Below are 23408 nucleotides of genomic sequence, written 5' to 3'. Positions count from 1 at the left end.
AAATTTGGTTCTAGACAGCATTAAGAACTTTGTCTAGGAGAATTCATCTATTTTTAAAACAGCATTGGAAAAAAGCAGTTATTAAACCAGAAGAAAATTCCAGTTATAATGATACTAGATTTTCAAAGGGAGTCAGTTTTCTGTGGGAAACCAAGCTGCAGCCAAGGAAACCGGTCTAGATGAGATGGAGTATTGGGAATACTGATTTTGCATATTGGTACCCTTGATGTTGGCATGGTTTCATGTGAAAATAAAGCTGGCATTTCTTCCCATTGAAGCTCATCACATTCATAACACTCATTGCACTGGTGTCTGCTCACCTATATTCATTAACCTCCATTCTGGTGGAAAGGCTCCATTAGGTATTTATTAAGGCAGATGGCAGAGAGGAAGAAATCATGGGACATCAGTCTGTGATGAGAATCTTCTGGAGCAGGGAATTGGTCATCTGCACTGTAAGAAATTTGAATTCCTTTTGAACAGTAGGGAGCCCTAAGATTTCTTAGTAGGCAAGCACTCATTTTCTTCATAAAGACAAAAAAACATTAGTCTCATGTGCAGTAGGCTGTGAAGGGACATGACTGTGTTGCTCAAAGAAACATGCATTACTGAAATTTTATATACTTACAGTCTTTATCTTGGGTTTAAGAAATTAATTATAACAACCCCTTCTCTCATGAACTTGGAAGTATTAAATCCACTTTGCACTTCAGTTTACTGAGGTGTAGAGATATTAATCAGTGTGCAGAAGCCTACTCAGCAAATCAATGGCAGAGTTATTGTACCCCAGGAATCCAGATGCCTTGCACTTTTCTGTGTCCATTACACACACATCACTATTCTGTCAGTCATATTTTCGTTGACACGGTGCTTAACATGTGAAACTTATTCTGAGAATTTGAGTTCATTGAGCAAACAGGTAATGGGAACAAACGGATCCTAAACAAATAAGAATTTGGTATATGGCTTGCCGATTAGGATGTCTTCTGTTTGACTGGTTTTAACAACCTCTGCAGCGGTGGGACACTGACAGCCTTTGTTTCCCTGCTTTACCTGTGGCAGGTTAGAGTGCTTTTGATGTCTTTGGGCAATATACCTTGTAGTTGTAGGGCAGGGTTGATTGTGTAGTTTTAGGGATAGGTTAGGCAAGGATTTCTGTGCAGTGGTTTGGATTGAATAGAGATGATCTGTTTCAAGCAGGGGGCTGAAGTACATGACCTCTATGGGTTTCTCCTAGCCCTACTTTTCTGTGGTTCTGTCAAATGAGTTGTAAAGTTCCCAAATTCTTTCTGATATGCAAGTATAAAAGTATTAAAGGTCCAAAAATGGGTTTCTGTATGCCTGTCTTACTTTATCCTTAAAGTTCTGGTCACATCAAACAAAGGTATTACAGAAAAAAGATAAACTTTCATTCAATGGCAGATAAGGTCATTGTCTTAAATTTACAGTAAGAACAATATCAATAAAAGAAGCAAGTTATATAACAAAGATCTTCTTGATGATAAGGCCACTAAAAGAATGAGGTTGTAAAAAGAAAAATAATTTATTTAAGACATTTCAGCATACTGGTGACTTCTGGAAATTTTCACCAATGTCCATTAAAATGTGACAACTTTGTTGCGAGTAAGCAGAAGTATTTTACCAACAGATATACAGATTGCTAAACTCTAATTCCTCAAGAATACTTTTGTCATTTAATCCTAAAGTTGGCACCTTTTGAAATTTGAGATGCAAATGATCCTTTGAACATGTACAGGTGTTATGTTTTTATGGGGAGAACTGCTCCTCTCCTAGTAGAAATCAGGAACATACAAAGCAACATTGACCCTGAAAGATCTCTCTTGCGAGCAAAATTCTCACAAGAATGAACACCTGTACACTCCCTTCCTGTTTGGTCTAGGATGGGTTGGCAATAGTGGGGTAATGCTCCCCACTTTTTCCCCAGATCAGGAACTACTGGGTTTAGAAAAGGTTGGGTGCTTTGCCTCAGTACTTCCCTGCTCTCCTGGACCGGATTGAGGACTGCCTGGTTTGGGGAATGGACTGAATGCCTATACTGCTCCCTCTCCTGAAAACATTTCTTGTGTTGAAAACTATCTCAGAGTTTCACTGTGAGAAGTGAATGTTTGTTTGTGCCATTTTAGCAGATCAGGTTCTTTAAAGCTACTAACTTTTTGGATGTGCAGGGGTAAATATGGCACTTACCTTGGAACATGAATACTGCTTTGCTGGTTCCAGTGCAACTTTTTAAATGCAAATCCAGACCACTGTCTGGATTTCTTGCAGCTGTCTTGATATCTTTTGTATGCCATCCAGATCTTTTGGTAATTCGTACCAGTCCAAGATCCTAGGTCATAAATGTTAGAGATGAAGCGAAGTGCTCTTGGCTTGAATACATAGTGGATCATCTGGCTAAAGATGCTTGCCTCTTTCTGCCTCCAGCAGATGGAAACACCATAGTTTACTGGATGGAAAAATAACTTTTTCTTTGGTCCTTCATAGATCTTTCTCAGCTCTTATGTCTCTGTCTCCCTACCTCCAGTTCAATATACTGGGGGGCGGGGGCCAGGGGAAGGAGGAGAGAGATAACAGATTGAAGTTTTTCCTCCCATTTAAGTTGGAGATTTTAGTATGTGGCTTCATGTTTTCCCCTTCTCTGTAGGCTCCACTGATGCATCCCAATTCCATTTTATATTTTCAGTTATCTCTTCTACTGCCTCACCTCACTTAACAAATAGCCAAGACCTTAGCAAACAATACAAGCTGCTTGTAATGCCTGAGTTTCATATTTGGTAACAGTTGTGGGGGAACTTCTTTAAGAACTTCTCTGAAGCACTATACTGTGCCACCATGATTGGATAACAGGCACAAGCCATTTAATGTATGTACCACATGCTCAGCATTCCTTGCAGGATGCTGTTGTTGATTTTGGTGCATGCCATTTACAGAAGTGCTCACTAAAGTAGAGGAAAAACTGGATTCATACGAAGTGGAAAGAATACAAAGGGTATAGCTAAGATGTAAAATTGTCTATAAAGATACTATTTCACGCTAGAATTATAGTTTCTGAGAGGACCAATAAGCTGCTCACAAAGTTTAGAGTAGCAGTCATTCTCACCTCAAAGGCAAAAAAGATTTTCAAAATTTGTGGAGTAAATATTTTAGGTCCGTGCTTCAGTTTGTGATCAAAATAGGTATTTATCCAGTCCAAAATTCTTATTCCACTGGTCTAAATAGGACTTGTCAGATCATCCTTCCCTGGATTCTGAGGCACCTGATTCTGCAAACGTGATTTCTTTTTGAGCACACCTGATACCATGGGTGTCTGGTTCTTAGCCGGTCTCCTTGGCTTATTTACTTAAATGTTGGGCTTCCAAATTTCACATTATAAAAGATATCTCTCCTAAACTGTCTGGGGGACAAGCTCTGCTCCTACTCTCGATTTCTTGGACCACTTCCTCCTGGGTATTGAGAAATTGTTCTGAACATTGTTGGCTCATGTCCCCTAAGGCAGCTGTGAGACTTCTTTGGTGTCATACCTGTGAGCAAATAGTTATGTGTAGAGTACCGGGAAAGCTTCTCTGTACTTCTGATGTAGGTTTGACACACAAGTCAGTGAAGGCTTTGACCTCAAAGGATTCTGTACTTGGTTTGGAAGGACTGCATTAATGCAGTCAATGTTCAAATGATTCAGCATAAGGCTGTTCAGCTGCTGGACATGTAGGAACTGTGGCAGGATGCTTAGTGCACAGGTGGTGTGGAGGGCTGATTAGAGACCAACCTGCCGGAAGAGGTTCTGGGCTTTGCCATGTAAGCCCAGAGCCTGAACCGGTCGGGCAGTGGAGCTCAGGGCAGCAAGGCCTCCTGAATAACCCAGGAATTAGGGTAAGCCACTTTGCAGAGTGGGGAACAAGGAAATGCTACCTGGGGCAGAGAGGGAATGGTTTTATGGAGGCAAGTGGCCTTTATTTTACATTGGTAGTCTTGTTCAAGTTGCAAGCCTTTAGCCCTGCTGGAGGCAGGCCCAAGGCCCACTCAGCAAGCCAGTAGTCCAGAGTGGGGCTGCGAGAGAGAGGCTGCTTAGGAAGACCCGAGACAGCAGCCCAGAGAGTGGGACCACAAGGTTTATAAGCCCAGGGAGGGGGCTGGGTGACCCCAAGGATTCAAAAGCCCAGCGGGAGAGGGCTGGGTGACCCCGAGGGGCTGAGTGAGAGACCAAGTGGTCTGAGAGCTTAGAGAGGGGACACCAGAGAGCATTGACATCTGCCAGGCTTGTGGTGTGATGTAGGGGCAGATGAACCTGCTCATTTTGGTCCTTAAAGCTACAATGCCCTGAAGGGACATAGACAGGCTAAGTGGGCCCACTTATCTTGATTACTGAGTAGACTAGTGGGGTCCAAGATGGACCAGCTGGTGACTTGAACAGAGTAAGGCTTGCTCTAAGGCTCATGGGTAATCTCCCTTCCCTAATCTTTATTAAGAACAAGGCATGGCAGGCAGATAGTCAAGGGAGGGCTGTCTTAGAGCTCAAGTCAGGCACAAGTCAGATGGCTATCAGGGGGTGTCATGGCTCCCCCTGGGGCCTAGTCCTACTCCAGAAACTTCCATGTGGGCTGCAGTCCTAAGGGCCACAGGAGGCACAGGCTAAAGGCCTGGGGGTTGGTTGCTGCCATGGAAACATCTCCCTCACAGCATGAGCAACCCAGCATGCCTACATCCACCTTCATGTGCACAGCAGCACAGGCAGCCTGGTTTCCCCCATTGCTCGCCTCCCCCAGCCATGTATGCCATGCTGGCAGTCTGCCTTGCCCCTCTCTCCCTCGCCCTCCCCCGTGCAGGCAGCCCCGTTCTTCCCTTTTGTCACGTGCAGTGCAAGCAGCCTGGCCCTTTCTCTCCCCTTCTTCCCCTCCCCCTGGCTTGGGCACTGTAGCCCTCTCCTGCTGCACTGTCCAGTTCCCCCCAGAGCAAGGGCAGGAAGTAAGAGGGAAGGGGAGCTGGAAGAACTTGGCTGCTGTGGCAGGATCTGTGCTGGGGTTGGTGAGGGGCAGCTGGATGGGCCACATGCTAACTCTTTGGGGACTGTATGCAGGCTGCCTGTTAGACAGCCCAGATCTAATATTTCCACAGTTGCTTTAGACTCTGGTGGTATGGTAGAACGCTCAGATAGCTCCTGCTTCCACAACAGTTGACACGGTATTTTCTGTTATGGGAATACCAATAACTATTGCTTTTATAGTTATTTAATAGTGGAGGGTGCTGTAGATACTCATTGTTTGCACTCCCCTCACTGTGAATGTCTTTGAATCTTGTAGTGCTTGGAGCCTGTGCTAGGAGCTACATGTTCTTTAGAAGCAGATACAAATGGGAGCTGTTGGACGATGATACCTGCATTTATGAATTCTGCCCCCTGAAATATAGCATATGTTAGGGCTAATCATATAGTGAGAAGAGCCATCTGGATGCCAGGTAAAGATATCTTATGAATAGGGACCTACCTAATTCACAGGTTTAATGAAAAATGGCAATATCTGCGATTGCCAGGAAATATTCCATCGGCCATGATTTCCCGCAAAATCAATCTAAGAGAAAAAAAACCAGTGTGTTGTTCTAAATATGCTGTTTTACAATCTCTCAATCCTTTCTGTGATACTTAGATAATAGGATGATTCCTGCAGCCACTGTCGTGTGCTTCAGGCTTACTGACCCTCTGCAGCGATGGCAGGGCCCCTCTGCTAATCAGTGGCAAGGGGTGGGGCTGCTGAGAAATGCCCGCAAAATTGATCCTTTGTGCCATGAGCAAGCTATGAAAATGGCTTTGCCTCTCCCCAGGGTAAGTAGGCCCTTACTTACGAATTTTACCAACTCAATGCAGGCAGATATCTAGGTGTTCATATCACCCTTGTTACTATGGTAACCAAGGAAAAATATTAACTATGGTTATTCTTGTCTACTGTGCGAATGTAGGCCCCAGTTCTCAATTTGGGTGAGGCTGACATCGATATTTTGCACCTTTTCACTGGCACTTGTTGAATAATGAACACGCATTATGTTTCTGTTCCTTGTGGCCGCTACTTCATTCTTGTCTGTCTTTTGTTTCAAAACAGCTGCTTCAAACGAAAATATAAAATTAGGTATCAATATAGTGATGACACAGCAACCTTAAAATGGCAGATTTCTGCTAATTGGCCTGCTATAACTGGAGTCATAAAATGCAAACCCTGTGGTAGACCCCAGGAATATCCTATGGTTCTTTCTTGACAGCAAGGCAGAGAGAGGCATTCATCTCCACATAAATCATTCTCATGAGCCAACATTTAATGATTAGCTCATCTGCTGCAAGATAGAATGTCATACTACACACCCGGCCATGATCTATTGCCAGCAGACCATCCAAAAATATCAGTGAGTCCCTGAAGTTCTAGACCTGAAACTGGAGCAGACCTGATGCTGCTACAGTTGTCCAGCTGTTTTCTCACTAATCTTCAGATTTAGGCAAATTTGTATCAATGTAGAAAATGAATAGAAATCTTCTAAGCATCACTTGCTTTGAAGTAGGTTTGCTATTCCACAATTAACTTTGTCAAGAGAGGAGCCAAGCTTCCTTTCTAGATTTTTACCCACTTACAAAGGGCAAGAGGTCATTTGACGTCTATTTAGACAAAGTCAGTTTCACATGCTTAGAAACTTCTGTCAGCAAAACTAGATGAAACGTTATCAGGGATGTTGCATTTGCTGTTCTGTTCTTTTGTACATCGTGTCAACAGTGCTGCACAGACTGTCATGGGGCTGAACTGCATCTTTAAAAGAGTAATCTGGAGTCATTAGATCTGCTAATAATTAAAACTGTTATTCCAGCTTTATAGTTGTAAATAGCATTTCTTTCCAGCATACTTAATCAGCTTTCAACACATACTCTGTGCTGGAATGTTTTTAAATGACAACTAGAATCTGTCTGAATTAATACACTGCCATTAGCAATGCTCTGTCTCTTTCACGAAGACGATGAGGGAGGGCATTATAGGGAAATAAGTGGGAGCTAGAATTTCAGTAGCAACACCAACACACACTGACTCACTCTCACTTTCTCTCTCTCTCCCTCCCCCCCCCCCCCATCGAAGACTGACTTCTTGGTTAGCCAGTAATATGGGTTTGACTTTTTTCATTTGCATCACATAGCATATTAGTGCATAAGATCCATTGATTGAACGTCTTCCTCACAGGATTTCAGACTTTAATAAGAACCTTATATCCTGTTATGCAGGATATGAGATCCACTTCAGCTACCTCAGGCCAGAATACAGCAGTTGTTTAACTGCACAGCAGATAAATTAATAGTCTAAGACCAGTCTAGGTACTGATCAGAACATTGTGTCCTGAAGGAGTAAAGCTGTAAATAAAGTATCAGTTTTCTGACTTCCAGTGCTTGCTTTGTGGTTTTATTTTTCATCTAAAATATGGGAGCACTCACAGCAGGATGTCTTTTTTTATTAAGCTGGGGCAGTCTTTTAATACTAAGGTGGTTTTTACAAGGTACAACACAGTGTCATGCAGAGATGCCTAGCTAGCCCCAAACCTTCTAGGTTTCATGTACTAGAAGGAGTATACTGTAATCATAATAATATGAAACTCCTCCAGGAATTCATCTGTGCCAGGGCTGCCCAGCTAAGTGCTGGAGACTGAACATTGCATAGGCCACAACCAGCACAGGTGTTCCCTTGCTGTACTGCACTGCACAGGTACCCCAGCTTCCAGACTGTGGGTGCCCCAGGCTGTGGGCTTCCTCAGTTGCACTGGCTGTACCATGTCGCCTCATTCTCTGGAAGATGGAGGGAGAAAGAGCCCGTGGCTGCTGTTGCAGTGAGAGTAATAGTGGGGGAGGGGAGTGATAGCTGGGACAGAGACTGGGGAATGCAAATTAAACCCTTGAGGGCTATGAATTGGACAACCCTGATCTACACAACTGCTTGGCAGGACTAATTATCCCAGGGAGAACCCCACACTAACATGGCTATACTGTTTTCAGTACCTGAGTTAGATCTAATATTTTTGCATGGCTTCATGGAACATAGAAATGTCTTAAGAAGGGAAGGTGCCCCTTAATTACTAACTTGTATTTTCTCTGCTTCATTGAGCTTGGCTTCCTGCTTCATGTTAAGGGTTGGATCAAGTTATGTGTGTATGGGTTCTAGGAGAAGTTCCCACCCCTGCCAGTCTAGAAGCCTCTATACAGCAGAGGGGGAAAAGTCTGATCTGGAATCTTTCACATGCTTCTTACCAGAACTGAGAATTGTTTTTTTAGCTCCATTGGCCTTTAAAAATAGGAGCGTAACCCTGTTTAAAGTTCTGTTTTATTGAATTAAAAACTGCTTTCGTGGTGTTGATTGTAGCAATGCTGGTCTAAGGACATAGGCAGACAAGGTTATATGGGTAAATGTAATATCTTTTATTAAACCAACTCAATAGTTAGAAAAACTGTTCTTTGCAAGCTTTCAGGCACAGGCGCCTTTTGTCAGGCTTAGGAAGAGTCTGCTAGTTTTTTTTCTAGGGTCCAAATAGAAGCGTAAGGCAGTATGCAAAATGCAGGTCTGTGAAAATGCAAGTACATGGCAGGGAAGATCAGAGGGGATAGGAGGAGTTAATAGACATGAGGTAGGCTGGTGAGGGAGAAAACAACAGAAGAGGGAAATGTTGACAGGTGATAAAATGCAGCTGGGAAAAAAGAAAGGTTACCTGGGGTTTTCAGATGGCAGGTAGGTTATATTGTTCTATAAATCCAATGCCTTTATTTAGTCCATGATTTTTTGAATCCATTAGATTTTTGAAGTATGATTTTGGATAGTAACTAGTAAGGAACATTCTCCTTTAATATATCTAGTCCCTGAAATCTGCAGAGAAAGTCCTAATATGTCTGTATGAAGACATAGTATATTTTCTCACAGACACGTGTGCCCTTACCCCAAAGAATCAACCCCCAAAATCAGGTTGTGTGTATTATCTGGGGAAGCTGATTTTCTGCCCAGGATAGAAGCATCCTGGCTTGATATCTGCTCCACCGTGCAGCAGCTCTGGCATTACTCTTCAGATAGCTAAGAGAGTCGGTTAACTTAATAGCTCATTATTCTTCATAGTACAGGTGTTCACAAAAATTTCCTTTTAATAGTCTTGATGTTCCACTAATCAAGCCTTACCTTTCTTAGGGCAAGTTTGCTGTCGTCTTACTGCTTCTGGTCTCTCTCCTCCTGTTTTACAGTCCTGGAAACTTTTTCTCTGTTCAGAATCATAGATCTACCCATAGAAACCAGTCTTTCAGCAGCAGCCAGGGTTTCAGTTTTATTTAAGCAGGAAAAAGAAAGTGAGCCAGCTGAAGAATAGCCTGTCTCTACTCTGTGCAGCCATAACTGCAAAAATCTTTTTTCTACATTCTGCTTTTAAAAAACGAGATGTATAGTATAGTCCAGCGTATGCTGTATGTGAGAAGTTTTCAGTAAAGAATATGAACCACAATATGAGAATGGGGATGTTAGGTGAAATTTAAGGAGTTACAGAATGACCTCATTATAATGAACCCTGTTTATAACAAAACCCTTGTTTTTAATAATCCCAATAGCAGGAATGGTTGAGTTTTTTTTCATTATGATGGAGACAGTTAACTAGTGCTATTATAGTGAAAACCCTGTTTTAATGAATTTTCTTCCCAGTCCCATGCGGGTTTGCTATACAGTGCAATCTCATTATTGATGTGTTTAGTTAGGTACTTTCCAATCAACCCCTGGCAACTGCAGCAAGAATTGAAAATCCATGTATGCACTTGGATTTGACACAAGGTTAATTTGATCAATAAATATTTACAAGTATGCAAGCTAAATATTCTTGGCAAGCTTTTGGGCACAATCGCCCTTCTTCAGGCATGGGGAGTCTCTGCAGTTTATGCCTGAAGAAGAAACTTCCTGTGCCTGAAGAAAGGTGACTGCACCTGAAAGCTTGCCAAGAACCTTTTCCCAACTACTCAGTTGGTCTAACAAAAGATATGACATCTACTTAAAGAACCTTGCCTGCCTTTGTCCTTTGACTGACACAGCTACAACCCAAAACCCAGCAAGCTAAATATGGTACTTTAAGAGCATTCATACATTATGATTCGAGGCATCAGCAAATGGGCTTGTAAACATTGGAAAGAAAGTTTTCTACTTTCTGGAGAGGACATAGATTAGCTCACTGCATCCTAGGAGAGTTATAACTTCCTCACAAGTTGTGGTTATTAATCATTACCAATCACAATAGGATAATGCTGTGATGAGCAGAGTACACATATTTGGAAGAAAGAATAAAGTAAGATGCTGGATGACTCAGTAATACCCAGATATCCATAGTCACTTTAAAAAAGCATCGGTTAGCATTCATATGGAATTACTTCTCAGTATTTGAAGTAGGTATTAACAGTTTTTAAACATTTTATGTTTTCAGAGATCCAACGTATTTTGATGAGAACTGGTTAAACAGAATCAAAACCGAAGTAGGAGACAATTGGCGGTTAAAGGTATTTTAATGTATTTCTTGCCTGCAAGTCAGTTTGTTTAAAATATCTGTTTTATTGATGTTTTCAATTTAAGTTATTTGTAAACGAAAATGATTTTTTCTTCATGGTTGAAGATATCAAGTTAAGGGCTTATTATTATATAAATTTACTTTGGAGTAAAGATGAGTAAGTTTCAGTAATTTAGAAAAATAAACCTTTAAAGAACTTTGAAGTTTGGAAATTTTTTTTGAGGAAAAGTGAATGATAGTAGAACTTTTTATTAACATAAATTGAAGAAATGCACAACCAAGTTATCTTATAAAACAAATTGAATGGTCTGTGAAAAGTGTCCAGCTGAAAATTGCATTTTATTACTTGGCTGTTTCCATGTACTGTTCATGCTTCATTTAACTTCAGTGAAAAATGTAAAATTCTATTCCTTTTCTCTGTAGTGACGGCCTGAGGCAGATTCAGGATTTGGCAGAGGCGGTGGGGGAGAGGGGGGGTGAGGAGTGCAGAAGCAACCCCTGGCACTGAGAGGGTGACTATCGCTGCTCCCAGTTTCCTCCCACGCACACGCACCAGTGGGGACAGTCAACTCTGAGAGCATCTCTGGGGACTTAAAAAAAGTCCCCAAAGCGCATAAGAATATCCCCCTTCTTCCTCCATGCTTAGAGGCATGTCCCTTTCTCTCTTCCCCTCCTTCTGCTTACTGTTACTGCTTTCCCCACTGTCTGGGGATGAGGGAAGTGTCAAAGTTGCTCCAGCTGGACTGCATGGTGGCTGGGCTCATCTGGGAACAGTGACAGTAAGAGCAACAGAGATGGGTGGAGAGACAGGGGGAATTCCTCCACCCTGACCAGTCCCCCCTGGAGGCAGACGTAGGAATGAGGGGGATTCTTATGTGCTTTGGGGACTTTGACTGGGTGCCAAGCTTCTGCTGGGAGCAAAAGCAGAGGTTCCTGGCTAGAGACCTGCCTCTGCTCAGGGTCAGATTGATTGCCATGTTTGGGGTCAGGAAGGAATTTTACCTCATGGTTAGATTGGTACAGACTGGGGAGAGGGGGGCGTATGGCCCTCTACCAGGGATCTTTTAAGCGTATATTGACATTTCATAGAAGCGGGATGTTGGCTGCTGTGATTCCCCTGCTGTAGCTGTGGCAGGTTGGGACGTTAGGTCTGTGTTGTCAGGAATGACAGTAGTCTTATATAGAGTTTAGATTATGGTTTGGATAGGAACTACCCTGCCTCAGGCAGGGGTTTGAACTAGATGACCTTTGGGCTAGGGACAGACATTACACACAAACTGGTTTAAGTGTTCAGAAACCTGTAACAGAACAGATGTTCAGTGCACATAAGCTAATCTGACAATGGCTGAAACGGGTTTGAGATAAACCTGGTTGAATGTAGGCCTGCCCGGCTGCTTATAAACAAACACTGTTTCATACTGATTCTAGTGTGGTTTGAGTGAGAGCCTGGAAAAACCATGAGTAATAAGTTGAACAAATTTGACCTGAAAATCGGTCAGCTGTGAAATATGTTCAAGCCTGCAGTAGACCTTTTGAAGTACTTTTCAGAGCAGAATCTCAGATCAAGGATTTATTGCTATAAAAAAAGTTTTATACTGTTACTTTTTTCATGAGAGTTCTTTTTTCTATATGTTTTTCTCAAGTATTTGGAGAACCATTCCACAAAATAATATTGTAGTAGGCTGAATATTGAGCTGTGCCTTTTTCAGCTTGATTGCAGTTGACTGAAGGGAGCTTTTTCTCCCACTTTTGTCAGGATTTTCAATTTAACAGGCATAAACAAAGAAAGTATAAGCAGTTTTAACTAATTAATTGAAAGTTGGGAAAGCACATCAGCTTTCAGTCTCTGATTGCTGTTATCTCAGTAGGTTTTACTCCTACCAGTAGTTAGCTGTATAAATTAGAAACCAGCCAGTGTGTTGCTTGTATGTAAAAAAATAAAAAAAGAATAAAAGTAGAAAACATTTAATAAAGAAAAATACCTCACTTCCTTGTTCTTTAATCCATATGGGAGTGTCTACAAGTCATGACCTGTGGGAAATGTTAAAATACTGTCTCTGACTTGATCCCAGTCTCTTTCCAGGTAGATTCAGGTGACATTAAGTATGGGAAAGGCATTAAGCCAGAATGGAATATCAGACTGAAATATATGCCAGGTGTGTTTTCCCATTAGTATTTTTAAATAGTGGCTATTCATATATTGCATAACATATTAAACAATGATTTTCATTAGACAGTCTGGTATTAGAACAGATAATTGCATGTTTTGTTCAAATATGTTTTTAAAGATGAATGAATGCCTTGTTTTGATATAACAGAAAAATAGTATAATGAATTAAATAACAACATTTATTATTTACTGTTGTAATCCAGCTAAGAAAATATTCATGAAATGGAACTGTAGATATGTTGTAACTTAGTTTTAACTTCATTTTTTACAACTTCATGCTACATTGATGATTATGGCTCTAACGAAGCTTGTTTTCAAAAGTGGTGGCCACCCTCTCTCCTATAGGCCATCTTACCAATTTTCTCTTTCTTGTCTGAATTAAACTGGCATAAAATTAACAAACTCTTAAGTTCATACAGACACTGAAACTGCCAAGTTAGATGTGATAACTGGGTAACATCACTACACAGAGTAGACCAGTCAGTGTCTCCTATCATCTACCTGGGAAAGGAACAAACTACCTTCTTGGTTCTCTCAGGTTGGAAACTCCTAAAATGCCTACTAGCATATGTAGATAAGACATCAGAACCTTATTGTCACCTGTATCAGACTATCTGTGGCTTGAAAAATCAGTACAGCTACTGACAGTTTGATACTGACAGTTCTGGCAGGAAGATTATCAGTGATTAGAATAGTTAATAGAAGGTAAACACAACAAGTGCAGTTTGTTCAATTTCAGCTGGGTTCCCACCTCCTGAGTTGCTACATCTCCTGACACAAGTTTAAGATAGAAACATCAATTTGACTTGAAGTCATCTTTCCAAGAAACTTTTTGTCTTTAGGTAAAAATAAGGCAGTGTATTCCTACAACACCAAATAGCAATTCCTTTTGCATTTTAGGAAAATCTTCTCTTTCCAGATATCCTGCTGCATCTGGGGTGTCCCACTGTCCCTCCCATGGGACAGGGAGGCGAGCCTCGCGCAGCTTGTTATGCCCCCAGGCTGTTGGGGCTTGGCAGCACAGGCTGCTTTGCCTCGGGCTTGGAGAAACCGGAAGTGCCACGGTGGGCACTTCTGCTTTCACTTTATCTTACAGGCCGGCATGGCAGTTAATTGAGCATGCCGGCTTGTAAGATTCTGGTTAACAGACCTTTTACTGTAGCTAGGAACTTACCTAAATCTTTGTTTCATGGAAACTGTGAAAAAGAGTATTGTCTGCAATTGCTGGAAAATCCTGCATTGGCCACAATTTCACATGAAAACAACCAGAAAAAACCGGTAGTGATGTAGACTGAGTGAAGGCACCCTCCACCAATTGGCAACAAGGGGCGTGGTTACTGGGGCTCCTCCACCAATCGGCAGTGTGGGGTGGGCCATGATGAAATGCCCACAATATTGGCTCTACATACTATGAGCAGGCTGCAAAAACCCCTTTGTATCACTGTGACTTTAGGTAGGTCCTTTCCAGTAGATTTTGAATTTGCTGCAGATTTTTGTAATAATAATACTTATAACTCCTGTAAAAGTTTTTAGGAGATGGTGGGAGCTGGATGTTTTGACAGTCAGGTAGAGATTGTTTGAGCTTTTGACACCAGAGAAGATAATTTAGGATGGTGGAGTTAACCTAACATGAAAGGCTTTTTTGGTGTCTCAGAGAATGAAGAATTGCTGTGGTGTATGGGCTGCTTTGGTAGCATCTCATCTTAGCTAACCAAAATTTTGGTCAGCCTTTTGCTGAGCTATCTAGACTTTTTCTCCTTGTTGCTTTCAGATGTATAAGTTGGCATCTTGTCTTGTCAGATACGAGATTTCATGGCCAGAAAGATAACTATGAACCTATCACAGATGCTTAGATCCATAAATGAAGGTGATCACAACTTCTCATTTTTTGATTGACTTGGAGAACTGGAGGTTGAGACTGTATGTAGTCAGACCATTCCCCCTCCCCCCCCCCATTTGAATTTAGGTGTCCCATTTGTGCCTTCTGGGATTGAGAGCATGTTTCACTGTTTTGCCTAAAGAGAGTGATTAAGCTGTTGGCTTTCAGAGCACTTATTTTGGCAAATTGCATAGCCACAGTAATCTCTTGTTTTTTGTCATGCTTGGTACATCTTATTACCCCTTGCATGTTTTCTGTCTTTATTTGTTATCATTTAGCTAGGTACATATTTATGGATATCCCCTTTTCATTTTTTTTAATATTCTCCTACTTTTACATACCCCAACCAATCAGCTGTCTTCAGACTCCCTAACTATTCCAGATTTGCTTCAACATGATGATACATTCACAACATTAGTTCTCTGTAATATTTTCCTTCATTTGTGTCTTTGTCATTCTGTCTGTCAGGATTGAAAAACCATATTTGCGCTCACTTTTCTGGACTTTTAGTGATAGATTTCAATTAGTTATGGTGTACTCTTGGTATCCAAGCAAAACTTATTTCACGTACTTTAACCCATAACAGCCTTACCAAGGTGAAGCAGACAATAGACGAATGCAGAGAGAATGGCAAGAGTAAGACAAAGCAAAACAGATGAGCAAAGAGGACATTGTAGAAGAGATGCAATGGGAAGGCAAAGGGTTTGCAGAGAGAATGGATGAAGCAGAGAACAGACAATAATTGCATGCAGAAAGAATGGCAAGAGTAAGACAAAATGAAACATGAGCAAAAAGGACGTTGTAGAAGAGATGCAATGGAAAGGCAAAGGGTTTGCAGAGGCAACAGAAGACAGGCTGAAAGAGTAGACAACAATAGATTCACTGAAGATGAGATTAAAGAACATTGTTGTGGATTGATGAATGTGGTATGCCAGTTTTGGAACTCTTTAAACTTCCAAGATGAAAGACCATCAGATGGTCAATTCCAGAGTTGTTGTCATAAGGGTATAGTGATACTGCCTCCAAGAAGACAGTTTCCAGAGTATTTGCAGGATTTGATGACAAATTGAAGCAACAAGCATTACAAGAACTTTAAAACAAACATTTAATTGTACAAGAGTGCATTGCCTGTTGAGCAAAGATCATTGTGATGAGACGTATGATTCATGTACGGTGTGGAGGACTGAATCCAAATGCACTGTGCATGGAAAATTGTCACTGTCTGAAGAAATATCCAAAGGAGTTTAGAGAGGAGACGCTTGGAAATGTTGAAGGATACCTGATTTATAGAAGACCAGGCAGAACAGCTCAAGTTGGTAATGACACAATGGATAACAGAAACATGGTACCCTATAACAAGTAGCCTATTTCTTATGAGCTTTTGCGCTAGTGTTTTAATAAGAACCTTAACATTGAAAGTGTTTAATAGCCTATAGGTAACATTGTGTGCTTCACCTATTATTCTTAGGTACCTGTGGTAGTTTGCCTTAAGTGTGAGTGAAGTTTTAGCCAAGAGTCTAGATAATCTCAGAAGAGCAGTCTGAAGAGCACTTGGGATCCAAGTGAATAATGTTAAGTTCCGAGACAGGATTTATTTTTTCAAGTCCTAGTCAATCAGTTCCCCTGTGAGTTGAGCGGTGACTCAGTGCCAGCTCTGGTAAATGGTTAAACTTCTGACACTATACTCGTAGGCTACCCATGACTGCCGAAAATCAGCTTGGCACTGACTGCTGCTCCAGCACTGAAAGCTGGTACAGACCCCTTCATTTGGAGGCAAGGTAGACCAGAACAATAGGCTAGTCATGATCCTTGTTAGTGGTTATATTCCTCTTGAAAAAGGAAGGCCTTACAGGTGCAAAAAGAGTAGCTTGCTTTTGGTCTCTTCCTGGGAATTGAACAGAAAACCCTATTTGTAATATTCAGGCTGGTGATGCAGGATCAGTTTTTGGGCCAAGTAGGACCAGAACAACTTCAGCATCTATATCCTTTGTTACTTTTCTGATATCACTTCAATATCTACATTTTTTATACCAAGAACAGCACCCTACAAATCAGTACCAGCTTCAGAAGGAAATACTCCTTTCCTTTTCCCATCCTTCGAGGAGAGGAATTTTCTTATCTGAAACCCATTCACTGAAATCAGGACATGGTTTACCAGTCTCAGACCAAGATCACTGATTTAAGAGCCTGTGAGTTTACCTGTCAGATTCATCATATAAACCTTAACTAATCTTACTAGTCCTTCCCTTTCAATTGTCTGCCATGGCTGTGCTGGAGACACTGGTATTTGCCCTCTAAAACCTCCTTCTCATTCTTTGTGGAAGCAAAGAACTCCTCTCCAGTGGGAATTGTAGACTCCCATCTGCAACAAGCATCACATCTACATCTGTAGACCCTTGGAGGGATAGAGATCAGAAAGCATCTTGCTTACAAAGACCACTGTCTCCCCAACTTCTCTTAAAAGGCCCCTTGCTTGTCACTTTATATTAAATGTGGATATGAGCTGCCTACTGTGGGCTCGGGGCTCTCCACCCTGTTGCCTTTCCCTTGGGAGCCTCACACCGGCCATGCACCCTCTGCCTGCCCGGCAACAGAAGGCACAACTCACTGCCCCCGCTGCTGCCAGGCAGGCAGGGGACACATGGCCAGTGTGGGGCTCCCGAGGGAAAGGCAGCAGAGCTGAGAGCCCTGGGTCCACAGTGAGAAGTCTGTATCTGCTCTGCACACACATCTGGGAGGGGTACATACCCCTCTTCCTCCCGGGGGGGGGGTGCACACAGCAGCATGGAACTGCCCCCCCCTTCCCACTGCCCCCCCCCCAATGCCTTCTGGATGAGCTGCCCATTGCTCTGTCCTGCTCCTAGCTCTAGCCCCGGGTCCCTTTCACCGCCCTGGCTGGTCAGCGCCCTCAGTCCCTGCCCCACTCTCTCCCTCACCATGGGGGCTTTGATCTGCCCCCACTTCCACACCCCTTCTGTCCCCCATGCCCCTTCCCCTCCACAGACTTACCTGCAAGGAGCTGCTTTTCATGCTGCCTGGCTGCATTCCTGACCTCGTGCATGCATATGGCTGCACGCATGCATACGGCTGCGTGCGTGCACCTGGTATCTGGGGGCCCTGGCCAGAAGATGTATTGTATTTATCGGCAACATTTTTGGCTACGCTGGCCGAAAAAAGCCAATAGTCAATAATATTAATTTTCCTTTTATTGGTGCTGATCTGATATGCAACCAATATATCGGTGCACCTGTACTAGATACTTCCATCATGGATTTGTTTGCCACCAGAGAAAATATACAGTGCCAAATATTCTTATTCCAGGCTAGATATGAAGCTAGAAGCTGCTCAGATGCCTTGTCTCTTATTAAATCACTGCCTCTTGCATGCATTTCCTTTGCTATTCCATGTAACAAGAAAAATGAGGTAGGAGGCATTTCTGCTGATCCTAATAGTGTCATGTTATTCTCATTTACCTTATTTACTCAAATATAAGTTTTTTTTTCCCCAGTCAACATGGTGGGGAAAATCCCCTCATCTTACATTCATGTATCAGAACCTACCTTCCCACCCCCTTTTAAATACATTGTCTATCATTAAGCTGTTGCTAGAAGTGGGATGTGCACAGTCAGGGAAACCAATTATGAAGTTGATTGAATGCAGCCCATACTGAGCATTCCCATAAAACACATGGCCCATATTGGGCAAATACACTGATGGGAACCTTTTTCAAAATTATTTATTTATTTATTTACAAAATATTATTAAAAACACACTTATCACCTTACACTTACAAAGCTTCACGTCTGAACATCCTTGTTTTACCAAGACTTCATATCTCAAAAACAACTATGTATCAGAAACATACAACTACATATATAAAACCTTGAAACAACATACATCAGCTTCCCACAAGAAACCCTTTATGGAACTCTTCTTCTTCATACAGAACCCCATGAAAAACTATTAGCCCGGTAACCACCTGACTTCTCTGCCCCTCCCAGTAGTCTTTTCTGTTGGTTCAGTGAAACAAGTGTGTCCAGTCTTTTTTCCTCCACTTCTCCGCCTCTTCTTTTCTGATCTCTGATCTGTCCCAGTTGATGTAGTATTTCAGTTCATGCAGCCCCAGCTTTAAGCACTCTTCTTACAGTGAAAGCCAGCCACTTAAAAACGCAGAGGTTTCTTATGTTCCATAAACTAGTTTTATTTCTTCCAGTCTCTTTGGTGCAAGTCTCTATATTACCATCTCTTTTACTAATAACAGGTTTATTTTGGTGACATTCAAAGTGGCAGACCCTTTTCCCCACCCTCTTTGCATCTGTACACTCCCAAAACACATCCCACTGTTTCTTCCTCCCCACTTTCTCTCCCTTGGGCACCTTGATGAGCTCATCGAGCTTCATCTGTGTTGCAGCTCTCACTGGCAAGATATTTCTTATAACCATCCATGCTAGGTCAGCATGTTCCCCTTTTAGTTGTTTACCTGTCACTGCTCCCCACACCTTCATTTGTCCTTCTGTGAAGATTCCTACCAGTACCATCCTGTCTCTCTGCCTTACTGGTTTCATTAATTTCTTATGATCCTTGAGGACCTCCAGGCCTACCTTCCCTATTTTATACCTGTTCATGAAACCTTCCAATCTGGTGTAATGAAGTGGCAGTTGCCACAACTGTGGGTTCTTTATAGAGGTCAGATATACTCCCCATCTTCTCAAAATTGCAGCTTTGTGAAATCAGCTGATATGCACTGCTTTCCCCTCTCTCTCTGTTACTGCCTTGCCTACCATGCTTACATATATTGTATAGACAAACAATTCCAAGTTTGGTAGCCCCCATCCCCCCCATCTCTCTTGCTTTGTACAGTTCATCTTTAGCCAACCTTTTTCTTTTCTATTAGATAAAAGCACTAATTGGATACTAAAAGTATCCAATTAATGTGATACCTCTTTTGGGCATGCCCTGGGCTTGGCGTAGGAGCATGCTGAGTTTGAAATAAAATGCTGCTGGTGGGGAGGAGGACGGCGGGATTCCATGTCTGCAAACAGCCTAAATTTGGAAAATCTAGTAGTACCTGATCTAAAGCCTGTATGGATGGTGTTAACTTGCATGGGCTTTAGATTTAGACCCATATCAAAAAGAACAGCCTTATATAATAATTTTTGCAATTCTAGTTGATTGATTTGTTCAGATAAAATACTTCTCACTAAAAATAGAAATAGATATATGTTAATGTGATTCCATTTAAAATCACACTTATGATTATTTTCTGTGATGTCATAATGTCTGCCCATACAATTTATAAATAAAAATATTAAAAATTTGGTTCTGTGTATTTTAATCCCTCTTCCTCCTTCTGTCCAACAGGTGAGCAACCTGAAGAAAATTTTAAAAGGAATACTGGATTACAATCATGAGGTAAGAGGTGCTTTAAGTACTCCATGCTGGCTTCTCTCTTGCTGAATATTTTTATTATGCTTTTTTAATGTTTAATACATCATAATGATTCCTTTACCATTAGGTCCTGATTTCCAAAGTTTTCAGCATCCAGCAAACCCTCCTTCTGCTGGATGTGTAGCACTTGTTTAAAAATCTGACCAGTTCAATTTAGAGTACCTACCTTGGAAGTGAGCTCTTTCAGAAATCTGATTCATGCATGAGGAAATGAAATTTGAAAAAAGAACAAGCAGCCAATCTGTACCTTTATCCATTCTTCCATACACTCCAGTGCTGTCCTGCCAAAATAAATGGGTTGTGCTCAGGTGCTGGTCCTCTTTGAGAGCATATCTATACTGCTTCTGCAGCAGTCCTGAGAGTGACTCTGAGAAGCCTACCTATCCAGCCAGTTTTTGCTCTGCATGTGCCAAGCAGGGGTTGCCTTGAGGTTGGCTTCATTGCCTCATGCTGGGTCTAGTGTGTATGAAATGGCATGGGTGGGTGTTGCTTGTTTCCTGGGAGCACTGCAGAAGCATTATAGACAGCCCTCCCTCCCCTCAAAGATTTATTGCCATTCTGTCAGGCTTTCTCCTTTGCTGCCTATAAACCTTGACTCTTTCATTTTTTTTTTTTTTTTTGTGGAATCCTTCATCATCTCCCTCAGTAGATGGTTTGATTAAAAGTATTAATTCTGAGCTGTCAGATATCACTAGTGTGGCATTTGTGTCCTGAAAAGAGACTTGTGCAGTCTTGGAGGCAGGCAGCCCCCATGAGAGAGACAGAAAGATCATTTTCAGTGAGGGATCCTCAGCTCTGGACTTTACTCCCTGTTATGTCCAAGGAGGATGGTTGGTGCATGAAGAATTCAGAGGTTTTCTCTCCCTTGAAACAGTTCACATTCATACTTTCTAAGAATGTTAGCTGCAGATAAATATCATGGAAAGGAAGATAGATTGAATGGCACACATGGGGGAAAAGGACCAAGATTTTTAGCAGTGGATACCTGAAGTTAGATTCTTAAATCCATACTTAATAGGGCTCTGTTTTCTCAAAAGGGCTGAATATCTACATTGAAGTCAAGAGGGTGAGAACTGTGAACTAGTGTTAATGGAGGCATCAGGTCCTCTTAGCTACTCATAATAAATCTAGCAGGAGGGCATCTGTTCATTTTATTGTAAAATTTCTGTGGTCTAGTTTGTAAAGGGCCACATATATCCTTTTACCAGCTGTGTATGCAAACCAACTACCCTTCCTCTTTTGTTTTAAGCTTAAAGTGTTTTTTTTGTAGTTGATTTGGCGTGTATTTCTGTCAGGCCATGTTGGAGGTGGGGGGAAAAAAAGAATGGTTTCTCAGCCTCTGGATTCATGAGGCTTGATGTATTGTAATAAATACCTTGCATTGTGGAGCATGGATTTTCAGCTGAATCTGGCCTGTAGCTTAGTAGTGCAAATAGGGGCAGGTGATGGGTGTGCCTCAGGTCCCCTCTGCTTCTGTCTCTTAGCCGCCCTGCTCCAGTTTTCCACAGCACTGCCTGCTGCTACTCCAGCCCTCTTTATTCTCCTTTTCATACTCCCTTATTGCAGCTGTTGAATTTATTACTTGCAGCTGTTGATGGCTGTGGGAATGGTAAGCGTTGGCTGTGGCAGAAGCTGCAGTAGGGTGGAGGCAGGCAAGAGAGCATCCTTCCGCACAGCAGAGAAGGTGGGGGCAGCAGCAGACAGGTCACAAGCAGTGGCCCTTGCCTTTGGACTTGGCTTGCTTTGTTTTGGGCTGCTTATGGTAGCTTTTTGAAATCTTTGATAGGAAAAGTTTGTTGTCTTCTATTTGCAATTTGATCTTGGCAAGTAAGTGAGCTTCGTGCTCTAGCTGTCGATTCACTAGATGACAACAATAACAAATTCCTCAAAGACTGGAAGAATTGGGGGCTGTGACTGAGATTTCTTCCAGAGCTTGTGGTGGTGGAGATCCACTCAAGTCCCTTGCTTGTCCTGTCTGTTTTTTCTCATTTCTTAGCTGGGGGAAGAGGATGGGGGGGGGAGGATTGAGGGGGGAGGGGCAAATCTTTTTTTGACAGGCATGCCACCTGTTAGCCTTGCACCTTCCTCAAGTGCCACTCTGACCCACTCTTTCCATGCCTGATCTACTGCTCTGCTTTCTGAATCCTTCCCTGTGCTCTCTGTCCCCTCCCTGAGTTGCACCATGCCATATACTGGGGCTACCTGTACTGCAGGTTGGCCATCCGTGTCTTAGCCCATCCTGGCAAAGTCCTTCTGCACAAACTGACGTAAAAATACTAGAATTCTCATGTGGTGTAGGCAAAAGCCCTTGGAAAATAAAGCTACTTTAGCTATAAAAATTAAATCAATTTGATAACTTGTCCTTATGTGTAAGGGGACAATCTCTAAGATGCTGCTTGGCATCTATTTCTAGTATTACCACCCGGTTGAGGTATAAGTTGGAGCTCAGAGTCCCTGTTTGTTTCATGACGTCAGTAAAATTCAGTTTTAGAATTTAAGCTTTCATTATTTTTTTGTTATGCCTTTGTAGAAATAACGTCACTGTCCAAAACAACATGGTCATAGTTTCCTAAAGCTACAAATGACGCATCCTCTTTGACATCAGTTCAGTATTTGTTCTGGAGCCTAAAGTTCATACAGTTAATTATTTTACTTTTATTATTTTATCAGCCAGATCTACCAGTCTTGTTTACTTCACAATCCGAGAGCAGCTCCTGCATTTTTATTGTGTTGCACTGGATGCTTCAATGCTCCAGCTTCCTCCAACAGCTTTTATGAAACAACATTGTCAATATGACAACATGCATTACATGTAAAAATTGGGAACGCTATAAGGCAAAATGGAATTGGCTATAAAACCACGCTGTTCAAGGAATAGCCTACTGATTATATTGCTTATTTTTATATTTAACAGTAACATTCATTTTTTAGTTTACAATTTTACCTCACCAGCATGACAGAAAAAGCAAGGAACATTTTGAAAGAATCTGAGTGGTTTGCTACAGTTCTGCTTTGGGCAGCAAATTTCTAATGTATCGTTTTTAACAGAATATCCAAGCATCATTTATATACTGTCACTAAATATTTGTATATAAATATTTTTCTTCAAAGCTGTTTCTCAGGCTCTTTGTATTTACAAAAAAGAGCACTCTGCACACAACTTACAGATTTCTTTAAAAGTAACTCTGCTGCTGCATTTTCATTTTTGCCTGCTTAATGAATTTTTTTTCCTATCTGCAGAAATGTGTTTAATTCCATGTCTTGTAGATTCATAGATTGTAAGGCCAGAAGGGGCCTTGGAAGATCATCAGGTCCAGCCCCCTGCACCAAGCAGGAAAGATAACTGGGGTCAGGTGACCCCAGCAA

The 23408-nt window shown here is 41.8% G+C and overlaps 1 protein-coding gene across 1 annotated transcript in view; it reads left to right on the top strand.

Moving 5' to 3' along the window:
- The window catches only part of HOOK3 (hook microtubule tethering protein 3), a 129908-nt gene that overhangs the window by 20613 nt on the left and 85887 nt on the right, over positions 1-23408 (top strand). Inside the window, exons 3-4 of the mRNA XM_090038949.1 lie at positions 10465-10537; positions 19956-20006. Coding sequence (XP_089895075.1) covers positions 10465-10537; positions 19956-20006 — 124 coding nt within the window. The remainder of the gene's footprint in view (positions 1-10464; positions 10538-19955; positions 20007-23408) is intronic.

This window comes from Crocodylus siamensis, chromosome 3 (genome assembly GCF_052110815.1).
Source record: "Crocodylus siamensis isolate JL-2025a chromosome 3, ASM5211081v1, whole genome shotgun sequence".
NCBI classification, from domain to species: domain Eukaryota; kingdom Metazoa; phylum Chordata; order Crocodylia; family Crocodylidae; genus Crocodylus; species Crocodylus siamensis.
The sequence above is the reverse complement of the archived record's forward strand: the minus strand, read 5'-3'. Positions and strand labels throughout refer to the sequence as shown.